The sequence below is a fragment of the Furipterus horrens genome, unplaced genomic scaffold, assembly GCF_987537825.1.
Source record: "Furipterus horrens unplaced genomic scaffold, mFurHor1.1.pri manual_scaffold_13, whole genome shotgun sequence".
NCBI lineage: Eukaryota > Metazoa > Chordata > Mammalia > Chiroptera > Furipteridae > Furipterus > Furipterus horrens.
Genome location: NW_028327183.1, coordinates 51,319,124 through 51,337,745, shown reverse-complemented (window position 1 = coordinate 51,337,745; position 18,622 = coordinate 51,319,124). Strand labels below are relative to the sequence as shown.

The window sequence follows — 18,622 nt, the reverse complement described above, 5'->3', positions numbered from 1 at the left end:
GCAGATGAGTTTTATAATCCTTAACAAAGGTAGTACAAATACGGACAATTCTACTCATCTTCAAAAGTCCTTTTCTGAGTAATTCCCTCACATAAAATGTGACCTTGTGACATGCAGCGCATCCCTAGAGTTTTTCTGAAGCACAAACTCTATAACATACAATTAAATGACTCATGAAATTTTTTTTTTCAAGAAATTTGGAGCGTTTGTTTCACTCATGTATATGCAAATTTGCACAAGGTATTGATTTCCAGGTGAAGCCTTTCACAGAATTAACTGCTTTTGTAAGATTTGTCTCTGGTATGAGTTGATTGGTGTTTATTAAAATTTGACCTATTGTTGAAGGTCTTCCCACATTTAGTGCATACATAGGGTCTCTCTCCTGTGTGAATTCGCTGATGAACTTTGAGTTGTGGTTTCTTACTGAAGGATTTCCCACAGTCACAGCATTCATAAGGTTTCTCACCAATGTGAGTTCTCTGATGCATCATCAACTCTGATTTCTGGATGAAGGCATTCCCACATGTGTAACAGGCAAAAGTCCTCTCTCTAGTGTGAGTCAACTGATGTTTATGGAAATTTGACCTCCCATTGAAAGCCTTTCCACATTCGGCGCATACGTAGGGTTTCTCTCCAGTGTGAATTCGCTGATGCTCTTTGAACTGTGACTTGGACGTGAAGGCTTTCCCACAGTCGCTGCATTTGTGAGGCCTGTCTCCGGTGTGGATTCTCTGATGCATACTGAGGATTGACTTCTGGTTGAAGGCTTTTCCACAGTCACTGCATACGTAATGTCTTTCTCCAGTATGAATTTTCTGGTGTATATTGAGGTGTGACTTTTGGGTGAAAGTTTTTCCACAGTTGATACATTCATACGGTTTCTCCCCAGTATGAATTCGATGATGTATATCAAGTTGTGACTTGGAAATGAAGGATTTCCCACAGTTGCGGCACTGATAAGGTTTCTCTCCTGTGTGACTTCTTTGATGCACAGTTAGGTGGGCCTTCTGAATGAAGGCTTGCCCACATTTAATGCACATGTAGGACTTTTCCCCTGAATGTATTCTCTGGTGCAAGCTGAGCGTTGACTTCTGGGTGAAGGCTTTCCCACATTCACTGCATGCATACTGTCGCTCACCAGTATGAATCTTCTGATGTATAATGAGGGTTGAATTCTGGGAGAAGCCCTTCCCACATTCACTGCATTTGTAGAGTTTTTCTCTTGTATGAGTTCGTTGGTGTCTGAAGAGAGAGAGTGTCTGGAAAAAGGCTTTTCCACATTCATGGCATTTGTGGGGCTTCTTTCTAGTGTGAGTTTTCTGGTGTATAATCAACTCTAACCTCTGAACGAAGACTTTTCCACATTCCTTACATATATAAGGGATGTTACATGTGTGATCTGTCAGAGAGTCACCAAGTTTTGGTAGTGAGGTGATGGCTTTTCCGCATTTGCTGCATTCCTGGAGGTTTTCTACACTATGGAATCTCTGTTGCTTGAGGAGGTGTGATTTCTGGGCGAAATCCCTCCCACATTCAGTACATTTATCTGGTTTCTTCAGCATATGAATTTGAGATTGTGCAAGAGACTCTTTGTGGCTGAGGACTTTTGGACGTTGATTACCTTTGCAGGAGTTCTCTCCCATGTGAATATTTTTGCAGCTAGCATGGGAAGGGCTGTGGGTGAACAGGTGACCAGATCCCACAATTCCATCAAGGTGTTTTGTGGTATTGCTTTGATTATGACTATTTAATTCTAGGTTAGGCTTCAAATGTTTTGCAAATGAACATTTATGATGTCCTTTTTGTGCAGGAACAAGGTGGTGCCTCACATGAATGATTTTTCCAGGGTCCTTATATTCACAGTCTTTCTCTGTATTCAGTTTTTTCTTGTTGAGGAAAGCCCTCTGATGTGAAGGTTTATTTTGATTTGGCTGATCTCTCTGTGTATGGCCAGCATCTTTCCACAGTTCTAAAGTGGACCACCAAGAACCATCTCTTATGATCTTGCCCGCCATATCATGAAGTGAAGCTGTTCCAGAAATGTCCTGTTGTGGGGTGTTAAGACCCAACTTCATTTCTAGAAGGAGAAAAAGATGAAATAGACATGATGAAGAGTTAGAATGAGCACAGGGAAAGAGCTTGAGTCATATAACAATGGTGGTGTTGATGGTGATGAAAGGAAACAGTCTCACAGCTCTTATATGTCAAGTACGTATCTATATAGCACTTTGCATCTGCCAGGCAATGTTCTATGTGATGCACACATAAACTCATTTCATCCTCCCAACGATCTATGAGGTAACTACACTCATTATCCCCATGTTATAGATAAAGAAAAGGAGGAACCGGATGGGTGAGTAATTGGGCGAAACCACTTTGCTCACCAAAGGGGAAAATTAGACATGAACAAAGGCAACCTGGATCCATTCTGTAGGCAGTGTAGATACCCAGACCTAGTGGGATGACTACAGGATAAAAGATAAAACATACAAGGGTGTTATAGAGCAACGTCTGTGAATAGCCAAGACTTGAAGGAGGAGGCTCAGAGGACAGGTCTTTCTGAAACTGAATAAAGGCAACCTGTTTCAAATGGTGTCACCAGACCAAAAGAAGGCCTCTCACTCATTTCTACTGAAGGTTTATAATACATTCAGCAGGAAGAACTGCACCTTACATGACCAACAAGTTTTAAGACCTAAATTGTCACTAATCTCCCAGCTTTCTTCTACTTGTTAGAAACAATACCAAATCTACCAGCACTATATATCCTCCAAATAAACTGTTCAAGTGTCAATCCTAACATAGCCAAGCAGTGAAAGAATACCTATGACCAAACTCAACTCTCCGTGAAGTTTAAATTTGTTTTTTTTTCAATCTAGGAATATATGCATACGTCAAGAAGGGTACATGGGAAGACTGGACAAGCAAGTTTTCCCCTAGAATCTGTTTCACCTTCCTCCACAGAAGTTAATTGTGGCCAAGTACATAACCATTCACAATTTCCTTTGTAATAAGATGTGACAGTGAGACTGCTTTTTTTTTCCTTTGTGTGTGTGTGTGTGTGTGTGTGTGTGTGGTTGCCTCTCACTCGTGCCCCTAACTGGGGACCTGACGTGCAACCTAGTAATGTGCCCTGACTGGGAATCGAACCAGCAACACTTGGCTCGCAGGCTGACGCTCAATCCACTGAGCCACGCAGCCAGGGCTGAGACTGTTTTTGCTGATGGAACTGTGCATACTACAATATGCACCACTTCTGGGCCACAGTGGTAAACCATAGGTTCTCTGTACCTCCACCCTTTTCCTGCCCAGTAGAACCTGCTTTGGAAGCATTACACATTAAATCATGTGGACAACGTTAGCATAAGGGATGGTGCAGCAATGATGAGAAAAACTCAGACACCTGAGGGAATGCAGAAAGGAAGGCTTCCTGATGACCTGCCTTTTAGAACTGTTTGGAACTGCAGGAGAGAAATTATTATACTGGATCTTGTTCTCTTTGTTATAACTCTCAGCTTTATGCTACCAAATATACCTTTTGGGGAAGCAGGGCGCCAAAAATGGGAATCACGGATCATCCAATTTACTAGCATAGAACACAAGACAGTAGATTCTAAAAAAAGAAAAAAGAAAAAAGAAGAGAAAAAGGCTAATATCCTGCTAGATTTAAATACAAGCATGATATGACCATCATATCTTGTTTCTTTTGTCTTTCGGTCACTTTGGATGAACTGCATATTCCAGACCCCTTGTCCAACCTCATTCATCTCTTGCTTTTTGAAAAAAATAAGAACATTCTTTAATTTTATCTTTAACTTTTTTATTGTGGTAAAAACACAATATAGAATTTACCATCTTAACCATTCTAAGTCTACAGTTCAGTAGTGTTAAGTACATTGGTGGTATTGTGTGACCCATCTCCAGGATCTTTCACCTTGCAAAACTGAAACTCCACACTCATTAAACACAGCTCTCTTTTTCCCTCCCCTCAGCCTCTGGCAACTGCCATTCTACTGTGTTTCTATAAATGGGACTACTCTAGGAAACCTCATGTAAGTGGAATCATACAGTACTTGTCTTTTTGTGACTGGCTTATTTCACATATAATATCCTCGGGGATCATCCATATTATAGCATATGCCAGAATTTCCTTTCTTTTCAAGGCAGAATAATATTACATGGTATGTATACACCACATTTTGTTTACCCATTCATCCACCAATAGACAAGTGGGTTGTTTCCACTTCTTGGCTATTGTGAATAGTGCTTCTATGAACAGAGGTATGCAAATATCTCTGCTTTTGATTTTTTCTTTTTTGTTATATACCTAAGAAACGATTGCTGGATCATATGTTAATTCTATGTTTAGTTGTTTGAGGAACTGCCACACCATTTTCCACAGTGGCTGCACCATGTTACATTCCTATCAACAGTGCACAAGTGTTCTAATTTCTCGACATCCTCACCAACACTTACTACTTATTGTTTTTAATAGCTATTCTAATGGCTGTGAGGTAATATCCCACTGTGGTTTTGACTTGCATTCCCCTAATAATCAGTGATGATGGTAGTCTTTTCATATGATTGTTGACTGTTTGTATATCATCTTTGGAGAAATGGCTATTCAATTCCTTTCCCTATTTTTTGATTGAGTTGTTTTCTTTTAAATTTTATTTTTCCTTCCTTTTTTTTAAAGATTCCATTCATCTATTTTTTTGGGGGGGGGGACAAAAGAGAGGAAGAGAACATCAATGTGTGGTTGCCTCTTGTGAACCTCCAACCAGGGACCCGGCCCACAACCCAGGCAGGTGCCCTGACCAGGAGTCAAACCAGCAACACTTTGGTTCATAGGCTGGTGCTCAATCCACTGAGCCACACTAGACAGGCCTCATTTTTCACTCTTAAATAGTAATTTTACCTAAACATTGGCTTTCATTTATTCTGAGGATCTTACACTCTGGGTTTCCAGGTGTTGTTTGGAACATTTTTAAACTTTTCACTGCTTTCTGAACTAGAAGATATTTAAATCACTGCCCAAAATGTTCGATATAAAACATCAGAATTATGCAAAAAACTTATCCATAATTCCCCAACACAACTTAACAATGTTGCTTTGAAAAAAGTCTAATTTCTTTCCAAATTCAAGTCTATATTTATGTCCTCTATCCACACTTTGCCTGCTCTTTTGTTTAATTCAAAATTGCTTCATGGACCAGCTATAAATTCTATGCCCTTAAAATTACCTCTCAATGTCACTGCACCTCTAAGATGACATCATTTTTTCCCAACCTTCAAAAGCAGTCACTCTGTAAGCCCCCATTTTGATATTCTTTGAGTAGTCTTCCATTAAATAGACATGATTAATGCCAAAAAGGCTAATGATTTTAACATCTCATGCTATTATCCACTCTATTCAATTACAATCTCTGATCCTTTAAATTTACTTCAGCAGGTATTTAAACTACTTTTCTAAAGTAAAGCAAAATATTCTTTTCTGCCCATCTTCAGAAATGCAGTAATTTTTATACCCTGAGTGGTTTCCTCATGCTTGACACTGACATAATAAAAATGAAGTAGGGAAAATAATAAAAGGATCATATGTAGAGAGGACCACCTAATAGACAATATATATATTGCCTGTATATGTTATATATATAATGTCTACATAAAGAACATATGAAAACAAAGTAGAGGATGAGTAATGAAACTATTCAGGTACATTTTAAAATTGGAAATATGTGCCCAAGATAATAATGTCAATGAAATAACTATTTTTCCATAACTGTATTTTGTATTAAAATATTTTTTGATGAAAAAGTAATACAATCGTCGTCGTCGTCGTCGGCAGCCGTCCGTCTCGAGAGACGATGGTGTAGCTTCTTAAGAGTCTATCTGCAACGCCGAGAATGGCTGTGCAGTCCGACTCGGGAGTGACACGGTATCTGTCTCCTCCCGTGTTGAATCGACATCTTGCGATGACGCTGGAGTGTCCTCTCCAGTGAAGCTGAAGCTACAGAGCCTGGGCAGGGTGATATGTCAATAGCATCTTGGCTGAACACATAAATGTCAGGAATCCACAAATCCTCTAGGAAAAGAATAACCCAAGCAGGAGAAAATAGAGCTGCTTTATGGTGATACCACTGGTATTATGAAAAAAGATCAACTAAACTATAAGTGTAAAAATAAAAAATGGTAGGACTTCTAAAATAAATTAGAAGACTGAGCTGGAAGAGCTAAGACAGAAGAATTTGACAAAATATATAAGGTGAGAATAATTTCAGATTGTGTGATGATTTCAATTTCTGATCTCCAAAAAATAAAGTGAGTCATCCCCAGGACTTGTAGCTAGAGGGCAACAGAACACAATTTAGGCAGAGGGACTGGAGGTGTTGATACAACGATCATCAGAAAACTATGAGGCCTAACGATCAGAATAGAAGGACCCTTTCAGGCAATTCCTATTTGAAAGGATGACCAGAGGGAAGTACAGAGTCCCGAGCTGGAGGCATCACCATTAGAGGAAAAAGAAGGACGAAGATCCAGCACAGAAAAGAAAAATCAATGAATTCAGGGGGCAAATAAAAAGGAAAAAAGTCTTGAGAGAACGCCATGGACACAAATGGATAAAATAATACAACAAAAGCAATGTACACATGGGAAACCCAATCAGATAACAGATATGATGAGATCCTCTGACTACTTAGTTATGAGAAAAATGAAATTAAGTCATGAAATAGCCCTTTTACCCATCGCATGGGCCATAAATGAGAAACTTGATAAATGCAAAGTGTTGGCAAGCAAGGTATGCATAGGGGAATTCTCGTGCCAAGGCCACGGAAGTATAGATTGTGCAGCCCATCTGAATAGTATGGTTTATTAGTATGGTTTACCCTGGCTGGTTTGGCTCAGTGGATTGAGCGTCGGCCTGCGAGCTAAGTGTCGCTGGTTCGATCTTCCAGTCAGGGCACATCAGAGAAGGAAAACTCTGACTCCAAAAAACCTCCGCTGCCTTGAGGCATACCTCTTCAGGGGAAAGGCTAAGGGAGTAAACCCCGACAGAAAATCCGGAGCCGGAGTCCCTAAGGCGGTTTGACGTTGTAGTCAACACCGGCAACTCCTGCGGCGCACCTGAAGCCAAGCTGTATTGACTCCGTCTTTCCCTTGGATCCTTCAGCTGCAAAAAGAGGGGGGGTCTGCTGCATGGGCAACAGCAGACCCTCCATATCACCCTGCCCAGGCTCTGTAGCTTCAGCTCCACAGGAGAGGACACTCCAGCGTCATCGCAAGATGTCGATTCAACACGGGAGGAGACAGATACCATGTCACTCCCGAGTCGGACTGCACAACCATTCTCGGCGGTGCAGATGGACTCTTAAGAAGCTACACCATCGTCTCTCGAGACGGACGGCTGCCGATGATGATTAGTCAAACTGAGGACACACATCCAACAACCAGGCAATCTCCCTCCAGAGTATTCACCTCAGAAATTCTTATGCCAGCCCCTACGGGACATTTACAAGATTAAATAGCTGTAGGAACTGGGAGTAGGAAGTAACCTAAGTGTCCACCACTGTGGGAATGGATAAGTGTGGTAGGTTGAATAATGGCCCCCAAAGACATCCACATGTGCCAGGCACTCACCTTGATGCCTCTGATATGGGAGTTCAGCCTCGCCTATCCATAGCTCCTTTTCTTTCTCCATCCTGAGAATGACCTCTGGGTTGAGAATGTGGTACCCTGCTAATGAGAAAGGATATTGGATTTGGATGTGGTCTAGGGTGCTAGAGGCCACTGAATGAAGCCTTACATGCGCTCAGCAGAAAAGTCACATCTTTCACCAAGAACAAAGTAAAAGTTAAGATGCCCAAAAGGAATGAACAATTTAGGACAAAACCAAAGACAAACCAATTACATCCTACAGATGCCCCACTGCATCCCACAAGAAAGGAAATCTCTGGGAGGCCCACCCAAGACTCCCAGGCGTGTGTGCTCACCCACGGAGAAGAGGTGGCTGTAGATCTCCAGCATCACATCCAGGTATAGGCATCTCTGGGAAGGGTTGAGTTGCTGCCACTCTGCCCTACTGAAGTCCACGGTCACATCCTCAAATGACACTGATCCCTATAACAACATACCCCAACCCTATGTGAATTAGTCATCATTGGTGAATGGGAAAAATACATGTATGATAGAAACAAGTTTTTAATGTTTTCTATTATAAAATGCTTTTGTCAGGTTGAGATGATTTGTAAACACTATTATAATATATAATCTCCTGGCATATTAGTTCACAATGGTAAAAAACCATGCGTTTATCATAGCTTTTTAAAATAGAACATCTCTGTAATTTGAGTATATACCTATCATAGGACAGTGATGCACTATTATTATGGCTACTCATTATTATTTTAAAACACACACAGTGTCATGAAATATACAGAAAAACTTAGAATTTCAGGAAGTCTTTAGTATTCCCAAATATCCTTTCTCATTCTTAAATATTAATATCTATGGGTCACTTTTAAAACACTGTTCTCTGGCATTTTATTCATCTCTTAAAACAGAAAAAACTACATAGTCCTTAAAGGCAGTTCTTGCTCTAGGATCCTATGACTCTGAAAACTATGAAAACAGAAGGGAAACAAGCCAACCCAGCATAACAGATACATAGGAGTCAGGTGGGGACCAACTGAGAATATGCAAAGGCCCAGTGGTAGATGAAGGATCTTAGCCTGTGTTGAGTAGGAAAGACTCAGCATGTTCTTGCTTGTGGCTAGGGCTTCCACCCAGACCAGAAGCTACGTTTTCTTCTTCCTTTGGCCCAGGGCTGACCCTCTTCTCTAACACAGCCTCCTTCTTCAGCCAGTTCAGTTTTCTCTGTAACACAGATGATCTGTGAATATGAGCTGACATCAACCTCCAGCAGAGGGATCCATGACTGTCTCACGCATAGGGAGTCCAGATCTGGCTGCTTCCTGTGTCTGCCCAGAAGTTCTAGACAACTGCCCCTGGGGCTGCCCCTGCTTACCTCACACAGTCCATCCTGCTCCTCGGGACCCAGGGCCTGGGGCCCTGGCAGCAAATGCATATCAGCAGGCATGTCCTCTCTGCGCTTCAATTCTTGGTCTGTCTTGCAGACAGCTCCACTTTCCCAGGAGCCCGTGTGGGCATGTGGAGGCTCCAGACAGAGCTGTTGGGGAGTCAAACTGAGCTGTGAAGGGAGATCCTATAGCCTTGAAGATGTGGCCTGACCCAGGGGCTCTGAAGAGACATCAAGTTGCCCTGGAAAGGCAATGACCACATAGTCACTCATCTAACGTTTGCTCCACACAAATATTTCTGAGGGCCCTTAAGTGAAGGTCACTGTGCCAGACAACTGTGTGTGTAGTAAGCCAACACCAGAAAACTACAACTCTACTCATTAATGAAGAATCAAGAAAAGACCATGAGTTTAGACTAAACGTAATGAAGGTTTAAGTGCAGCTCTGCTACCCTTTTAGTGGTGAGAATATGGAGCTATTACTTTAGTTGTAGTTTACAAACTGAGGAGGAAGGTTTTTAACGCAGGCATTGGGAACCTTACATGACATGAGGCTTATTAATCCCTCAGCACCTGTCTGGCATGTGGTAAACACTGAATAAAAATCAGCAAGTTGCAAGTCAGGTACCTGATGCTGTTACATAATTTGCCTTAAGGTCACTCAGTCTGCAAAGGGAATCAGTCCCATGTCGGCCTCATTCTAGACTACTCACAGCTGCCACTGTCCAGTGTGGTCCCCTACATGGACAGCTTTCCAAAACATCGTTTTTATTTTCTGTTGCCTTCAGAGAGCTGAGACTGAGTTGGCCATGACTGGTATGTCTAATCCAAGCTTCTGGACATTTCACCCTAGACAGCCCAGCCTTTTCTGAAAAAAACCTATATTCACTGTACTCAATCTCAATGTGCCTAAAAAAGCTGCAGACACACACCAGGCCCGCAATCACTTACCATTTCTGGCCTGTCCACACGAACTGTCCCCTACCCACCACACCCCAATGCAGTCATTGACAGCTCTGGCCTCCAGAAATCCCCAGGTCTTGAAATGCCTCCCAGCCACTGACATGTCTGGGATCCAGAAGTCATTACTACCTTGATTGCCAATAAATGTGTCCCAGAGAGTGTGACTTCCACAGGACTTCAAATAATCCCCAATATGGTGTTCCAAATAACGCACCCAAGAGAAAGCAATCACAGATCTGCTCGGCTGCCAATCACTGACCCTTACCGAGTGCACAGGCACCCAAGGAAAGGCCAACACTGAGGTACCATCAATTCCTGAAGGACCCCAACACTCACTGCCCAAAAAGCAATGCAGTCGACTGGTTCCCATATGCTACTCTTAGCACCCCGTTTTACCGATTTCACAGGTCCCCAATCACTGCCCCCCACCTGAATGTGTCACAATGTGACCCTCAAAGTCCTCCGATCCCCGAAGGTCCTGACCTCAATCAATCACTGCCTCCCCTTCAGTGCCCCGAGTGGCGGAACGCTTCTCCAAACGTCCCCAGTACCATCTACTGTACTAAGCAAGTTTCATGGGCCACCAATATAAAATCTGATATTAAAGTACATTTGGAATTTAAGTTACAAAAAATACTTGCAGAAAAGACGCAAAAAGTGATAATGAACGAGTCAACCTTCCAACGTCGATTCGAACCCACCCCCCACTTCCCTGACAGCCCCCATCACTAAGAACTCCATCACTCACCCCAGACTCCCCCATCACTTACTCCCCAGACCCTCCCCCCATCGCTGGTCCCCCAACCTCCACATCACTCACACCAAGCTGCTTTCACCTCACTAACCTCACAGAACCCCCGCTGCTAACGTTCCGAATCACCTGAGCGTCTCGCAGGAGACGGACAGAAGCAGCAGATCACGTGCCCAGCCAGAATGGCCTCTCAGGGCCACTTCCGGTCTGGGTGACTCGTGCGCACGCTCACTAGCACCTTTGAAGCCACACGCTGCCAATAGTTACCATGGCGTCTCACGCGGTTCAGTACTTCTATCCCGCAGTTCCTTTCCTTTCAGGGACTGACAGGAGAACAACATGGCAGCGCCCCGGCGGATCATGAGGCCGGAGGCCGCCATTTCCAAAGACCTTCCATTCCGTACCGCCAGGTTTTGCATTTGCAATCTCAAAGAGTAAAGTCTCGGGGTCGTCTCCCGCTGGCAGGAGACATTTTAAATACCCGTGAGTGTCTGTTTCTAGGAGAAACTGGTATTATACATTCTGAAAAATACGTTTCCTGTGTATTTTCACACTGATTTAAAGTCCCACTCTGAGAAGCCCGATATGTACCGCAATTTCCTGTTTCAGAAGGTCGTGAGGACTGGATGATTAAATAAATGATCACGTGCAAAATGTTTAAAACAGGGCTGTTACATAATCAGAATTTGTCACATAGAAAAAGAATACTTATTTTATTTCATCCAACAAATACATATTAGGTTTCTATGATATGCTCAAGAAAAATTTCTTAAGGTCAATGTTTGCAAAAAGTGTTTGAGGATTTCAACACTTCCCCTGCAAACCATTAGTAAATCCTCTAATGTTCAGTTTGTTTTCTTGAATCATCATGTCATCATTCTTGTTGCTTTTATTACAGTAATGGGTCTAACTCTTCTGGATCCTCCCAAATTCATGGTTTTGACACATTTTTCAAACATAATTTTTATTTATCTTTTTTTTAAAGTATATTTTATTGATTGTTGTTACAGTAGTTCCAATTTTTTTTTCTTTGCTCTCCTCCACCCAGTACCTTGAACCTTTGGCATTTTAATGATGATGTATCTTTGCGTGGTCCCCTTTGGGTCTAGCTTGTTTGGGACTCTCTGTGCTTCCTGGACTTGTATGTCTATTTCTTTCGCCAAGTAAGGAAAGTTTTTCTTCATTATTTTTTTTGCATAAGCTTTCAATTTCTTGCTCTTCCTCTTCTCCTTCTGGCACCCCTATGATTCAGATATTGGCACACATAATGTTGTCCCAGAGATTCCTAAGCCTCTCCTCATTTCTTCAATTCTTGTTGACTCATTCTGTACTGGTTGACTGTTTTTTTCTTCCTTATGTTCCAAATCATTGATTTGAACCCCAGTTTCCTTCCCTTCACCATTGGTTTTGTGTGGATTTTCTTTCATTTCATTTAGCATAGCCTTCACTTCTTCCCTTATGCATTTGCCGCACTTAAGCATATCTGTCAAGCCTGTGAGCATCTTTATCACCAGTGTTCTGAACTCTATGTCTGTTAGGTTGGCTATCTCCTCGTCACTTAGTTCTCTCACTAGAACCTTGAATGCTCCCCCTTTCGGGCCATACTTCTCTGTCTCCTCATCTTGATGGGCTCCTGTGCTTGTTTGCCTCTGTTTCTTAGGTAGTGCTGTCACTCCTACTACATTGTAAGGGGCGGAGCCTTAGGTATTCATCAGTATGGGCGACACATTTCACCATGTTGTGGCCCTGTGTGGGGAGAGGGGTCTAAGAGGGAACAATGCCACTTGTGCAGCACTCTCCCCTTTTCCAGGCACTTCTCCCACTACCGTATGGGACTGGTGCCTCTCTAGCTGTTGCCCTGGCCATCGTTCCCAGAGTGGGAACCAACTTAAGTGATTAGAGGGTGGGAACTTTCCGTGGCACACCACCCCTTCCCTCCCCCACCTCTGGGGAGAGGTGAGTGTCTGGAGGTTGAACCTGTTGCTAACGGCTAATGATTTAATCAACCATGCCTATGTAAAGAAGTCTCCATAAAAACCCAAAAGGATAGGGTCTGGACAGTTTCCAGGTTGGTGAACATGTGGAAATTTCAGAGAGTGGCGCACTTGATGGGAAAGAGCATGAAAGCCCTTTCCCCACACCTTGCCCTATGCATCTCTTCCGTCTGGCTGATTCTCAGTCTTATCACATTCTCTGGCTCAAAAGCTCATATGATCAGAAGGGAACTTGTGACTTCACCTAACCACAAGCCAGATGGTTTTCAGTGAAGAAGCTCAGCAGGCCAGACATTTGTTAGGTTGACAGAGGCAGAACAAGGAGGGGAGATGTCATGGTCTGAACAGATGCGGTCTCAGGAGGTGAGGGACTGGATCATGTGTGAAAAGTCTGAATCTTCAGGGCCTGCTGCAAGAGCCCATGTGGCTCTTAAACCTGAGAAAGAAGAGGTCTGAGGAGGAGGCAGAGGAGGGCTTTGGGGCAGTGAGAGCAGCAGATGGCAAGGCTATCTTTGCCCTCTCTGGGAGAGAAAAACCACACTACAGAGGTAGAGCTTGTGGGGAATCCCAAGGAGCCTCTGTGAAGCAGGCTACTTCTCGAACCTGTGGGTGAAAAGAGGCCACATACTAACCCTGCCCAGCTCAGGGGAAGCCTGCACGGTGGCCTTACAAGCTCAGAGGCCTAAAGTAACCACATAGGATGGTCTGAAAAGAAAACTTCTTAACTAAAAGCGAGTAGTGGTGGGTAGTCATGTCCTAGGGTGATACCTTCCTTGACAGCGGTCAATCTTTACCTTAAGTGAGCTTGTCTATTGTCTTTTTGTAGCTATAATAACATACCTTTGAAACACAGGAGTGCCCTGGCTGATGTGGCTCAGTGGATTGAGTGCTGGCCTTTGAACCAGAAGGTTGCCAGTTCAATTCCTAATTGGGGCACATGCCTGGGTTGGGAGCATGGGAGAGGCAACTGATCAATACTCTAGCACATCGATGTTTCTGCCCCCCTCCCTTCCCCTCTTTCTAAAATTAAATAAAGTATTTTTAAAAAGAAAAGAAAAGAAACACAGAAGTAACCCCCTTTTCCAGACCCCTCAGGGCACAATCTCCCAGCAGAGTAAGAGAACACAACCCCCTCATTGTTGTTGCCCAGATACCATCTCTATGTTCTGCAAATGTTAATTGCTAAGTGTCCTATACCCACCAATGTCAAGGAAGTATTTGTCTCTTTATTTTCCTCTTTATCTGATCTCAGAGAGTTTCCTGCTTTGCTTTCTCCCATCTCCCATTACCTGCCAGCAATGAATCCCATGGAACGTTCCTTATGCCTCCTCCTTTGATTTTAATATATAAAATAAGATGCTAAACTACCATTCTCTGGAGCATTTGCTCAGTCTATTGAGATGTTGCTTCCCAGCAAGGGTCATCGGTTTGGCTCAAATAAACTCAAAAAAATTCTCACAGGATTGGATATTTCTTACATGACACTCCAAACACTGACCTACTAAGTATTGGCCTTCATTTTGAAGCACTGGGCATAGGAACAAGAGGAGTTTGCCAGCTGTATGGCCAGTGCTTCACAAGGCTCCATACGTGCCCCGACAGCTGAGGATGAGTATGGGATCGGAGGATTTGGTCCCAGGTGAATCTTCTGCATGGAGCAAGAATTACCCAAATTCCTGGCTCTCCTGAGGGAAGGCAGAGAAGGGTTCCAGGGGCAAGATGTGGTGAGGTCTGTGTGCAGGGAAGTGAAAGAACCAGAGATCAGTTCGGAAGTGTCCTCAGAGGGGAATTAGGCTTAGCCTTCTTCACTTCCCCTGCAGTGGTTTTGGGTGTTCCTGTTGGAGGGAAGGGTTTGAGGCAGAACTTAGAAATAGATGCCAGATGTGTGCCAGGAAGGGCTGGTTGGATCGTGTGAGGGGGTTCAGAATGACCCTCCAGTCTCTGGGATGTCACCGCATGTCTGTCCTTGCAGTGGGAAGGTGAGTGGGCTGGGGCAGAGGAGGGTGGGGGGCAGCTTCAGCTCAATGTCAGAGCTAAATATGGGGCACTCCACAGTGTCCCTAGAGGAGCACACAGGGTATGAGCCACAGATGCCAGAGTCGGTCACCATTGTGAGAAATGCTCACAATAAAAACCGGGACACAGGACTTGAGCAGTAACTGAGGTGTTTATTCACAGATCTGCAGCTCTGGGTGCAGCCTAATAGCCAAATCAAGGTGTGCGCTGAAAAGATGGAGCTGGCTGTTTTTATCCCTAATGCATCTAAAGCGCCCCCCTTCCCTGCTCCCCCTCCTTTTCTTTACCCGTTTCTCCATGCTGGATACGCCTGTGTTACAATCTAACATGATTATCTAAATTAACTGAAGGTGATAATTAACTCAGATCTGGTTATAGGTCTATCTCCAGCTCTCCTTTGAAATTCCCTATCTTGTTTGCTGGGCTGTCTGGCTACATTTTCCCATTTCCCTGTGTTGGATGATGAATATCTCCCCTTCTTTGATCTCAGATATCCTTTGTTCTCAGAAGCATTCGTGCTGAGCTGCGGAACACCCCTTTCCTGATTTGTAAATATGCTAATACTGTTAACTCTGGCTCAGAGACCCTCTAATTACATTTGTCCTTTGCTGCTAATTATTTTCTGCTGGTTTGGTAGTCATCAGTTTCCTTTCTTACACCGTGCAGGAGGGCTTGCATGTCCTGGTGCCCTGTACCTTTTCCTACTACCCCGCAGATGATGGAATCACTTGGATCCACTTCCCATCTTCTGGTTCCTAGAAGGGGCCAACATACATCAGGACCCTCAAATAAACAAACCAGGTCAAAAGCTGCAAGAGAGGACCCTGGGCCGCAGGGACCTCCAGACTAACAACTGCTCCCTGAACATCAGAGATATCAGCAGGAAAGATGGTGGGGTGTACTTATTTCAGTTGGAGAGGTTGGTGTGTATGTGGGGGGGCACCTGGGGAGGCCAAGGAAGGCCTCAACTCGATACTGGAGCCCAAATTCTTGTCATGACCCAAAAAGGGACTTGGGAGCATGACAGAAGGATTTAGCAAAACACAGTAAATTTATTAAAGTGATAGTATCCACCTGAGAAGTGAGAGAGGGTGACCTCAGAGAACATGATGCCTCAGTGGGACCTGGGTGGAAGTTTTTATTAAACATAGACAAGGGGGCTGCTCAGCTTTTGACACTGGTAGGATGACTGCTGACATGGCTCATCCTTGTCCCTCCTCTCCAGATAGCAATTTCTTTTTTCTTTCCTTTCTGTCTGTCCGTCTGTCTGTCTCCCTCTCTCTCTTCCTCTGTCTCCCTCTCCCTCTCTCTTTTCCTACTCCTCCTCCTCTTTTTTTTGGTCCTCTCAATTACAAGAAATTGCAGAGGAGGAAGCAGGGACACAGGTGGTCAGTGAAAGTTACAACTTTTTAAAAATTTTATTTGTTTGTTTGTTTTTAGAGAGAGGGGAAAGGAGAAAGAGAGGGAGAAAAACATCACTGTGTGGTTGTCTCTCACTCGCGCCCCAACTGGGGACCTGACGTGTGACCTAGTCGTGTGCCCTGACTGGGAATCGCACCAGCGACACTTGGCTTGCAGGCTGACACTCAATCCACTGAGCCACAGCAGCCAGGGCAAAAGTTACATCTTGATGTTCCAGCCAAGATGAAAAGGGGGGAGGGGTAGAACTTGAGGTCTTTGTTCCCTTTTCTCACTTTCCTGCCACAAGGGGACCTGTTGTGAAGCTCAGTTTCAACTCTAAGACTCTCTTTCTGAATGCGACAGTTGGGCTGGCCCCTACTCACAGTGTCGGAGTGGGGATCAGAGTGAGGGTAGATGTGCCCAGGAGCCTGAGGTTCAGAGAGGCGGTGTCTTTGGGGTTGGGGCAGAGGCTATTTCCGGTGTCACGCCCTGGAATCCCCCCTTGGGTTTCTTTCTCTATCCTTCCCAGCCCTCACCTCGACATCTGACATTCCCCTCTCAGCACCTCTGGAGTCTGGCCATCCTGGGGCCCCAATTTGCTCCATGCCAGCAGCCTGTGATTGGAGGAAGCTCCTTACCTCCTTCTGAATATGGCACACACTTGTCTGCGTGGGTCCTGGAACAGCTCATTTGTCAGAGAGCACCACCGTCCTGTCCTGTAGTCGGCAGTTAGGCATGAACAGAGTTGGAAATGTAGGCCAGGTGCAGAGGGGCACCAGGGTGAAGAGCCCCAGGTGCCTAACAACGGGCCAAACTACAAGCCCTTGCATGACCACTTTCTTAAATACTAACACACAGAAAACTGGTGGGCTTCAGCTGTGTGCAGGCGTCCACTGTCACTGTGTTTCAGCTTCAGGCCCAGAAAAGCAGCAGCACCATGGCTGACATCAGGACCAGCGCACTGAGATCCTTTCCTGAGGCCTCCAGGTAAAAGCCCTCAGATGGGAAGCCCAGCGTGGCTCTCTCTAGGAAGCACTCCTGTGCCTTTCCCCGTCCTCTTCTTTCCTGTATGTGTACATAAGGATATTTATATCTCTGTCTCTCCATGTAGATATAAATGTAGATTTTTGTGACTTTTGTGTGTGTGAGAGCCTTTTTTTTAAGACACAAAGCATCCTACATACATTGTTCTGCATTTCATTTTTAAATTAACAATTACTCTTGGAAATCCTTCCATGTTAATAAATGAAGAACTTTATATATCTTTACAATTGCAAAGCATCCCACTGCATATATGTATATAATACATATGTATTATGATGTCTTTAAACTGTGGCATACTAATTGGGGGGAAAACTTTGGCTACTTATAAATACCACTGCAAAGAATAACGTTATACATCTGTGTGGTATCTGTATGAATTGGAATTCCTCAGTGAAAGGACACATGCATTACTGCCTTTGATAGATATGGCCAATGGTTCTCCACGAGGTTGGACCAGTTTGCATTCCCCCCTCCCCTACAGTGTTAGCATCCCTGCTTACTCCAGCCTCGACAGCAGATGGCATTAGCAATCATTCTGATCGTTCCAATCTTACCGATGAAAAATATCCCCCACCGTAGCGTTTTAAAATAGGCTTCAAAGCCATTCACACCTTCCATTCTATTCTGTTCTGTCACTCTGTGAACTGTCTGTTCATATCACTTTTCATTGTTATTAGCTTATATTTGTTAAGGATTTGAGTAAGTTCTTGTGATGTTAGGAAATACAATCACTGGCTGTAACGTAATTATGAGTATCTTTGTCCAGCTGTTTATCATCTTCTTAGTTTGGCTTGGGTTTGCCTCCAAATTTTATTTTGTGTAATTGAGTTTCTAAGGCTTTGCTGAAAACTCTTCTTAAACTCAGGGCCCTATCCTGCTTCAGTACCGGGGACAGCTCCCGCTGTCAGGGTCTCATCAAGGACCAGACTGTGTCTTGGCAGAAAAGAGCGCTCCCCCTGTGGGAAAACTCCAGCTGGAGAATTGGGAGAGGGTTGGGGACCGAAAATGAACAGGATAAGGTCCTTCTCAGATGCCCTGCTGATGCTGAAAGGCGAGTTCCTAGCAGGGACTCCAGCCCCCAGCCAAGAGGGTTCTTGGTTTCACAGGAAATAATTCAAGATGCGAGTCAGCAGTTTTAACGTGGAAGTAAGTTTTTTGATCAGAGAGAATAAGCAAGAAAAGCCACTCTACAGACAAAATGGTGGACTCTCCTCGCAAGAGCAAGAAGAGAAACCGACCCTCTCTAGAGGTGGAGCTTATATTTGTTCATAGTTTCTATGGAAAATTGCCGGTATGGGGAACTAGGAAGTGGGGGGGGGGGAACGTTGGGATTAACTTTGCTGTTTACAAGTTGTATTTTGTAGTCTCTTTTCCCTTCACGGTATGGGCAAATGATAAGGTATGGGTGGGTAG

At 44.0% G+C, this 18,622-nt stretch overlaps 1 protein-coding gene across 1 annotated transcript; it reads right to left on the bottom strand.

Moving 5' to 3' along the window:
• Positions 1-214: 214 nt before the first annotated feature.
• ZNF175 (zinc finger protein 175) lies at positions 215-10,939 on the bottom strand. The gene is made up of 5 exons (XM_090260263.1): positions 10,849-10,939; positions 9,029-9,282; positions 7,995-8,121; positions 7,642-7,740; positions 215-2,077 (listed from the first exon to the last, which is right to left on the bottom strand). The coding sequence occupies exons 2-5, from the start codon at positions 9,098-9,100 to the stop codon at positions 273-275; spliced, it is 2,103 nt and encodes a 700-aa protein (XP_090116389.1). The 5' UTR covers positions 9,101-9,282; positions 10,849-10,939; the 3' UTR covers positions 215-272.
• Between the last annotated feature and the right edge of the window lie 7,683 nt (positions 10,940-18,622).

What these genes read in the sequence shown, in the direction of transcription:
- ZNF175 (XM_090260263.1), bottom strand. Translation starts at nt 9,100, where the DNA reads ATGCCTGCTGATATGCATTTGCTGCCAGGGCCCCAGGCCCTGGGTCCC. An exon ending in AGCAGGATGGACTGTGTGAG is followed by an intron (nt 8,122 to 9,028) that starts GTAAGCAGGGGC and finishes ATGTTGTTATAG; the next exon opens with GGATCAGTGTCATTTGAGGA. An exon ending in CAGCCACCTCTTCTCCGTGG is followed by an intron (nt 7,741 to 7,994) that starts GTGAGCACACAC and finishes CTTTCTCATTAG; the next exon opens with CAGGGTACCACATTCTCAAC.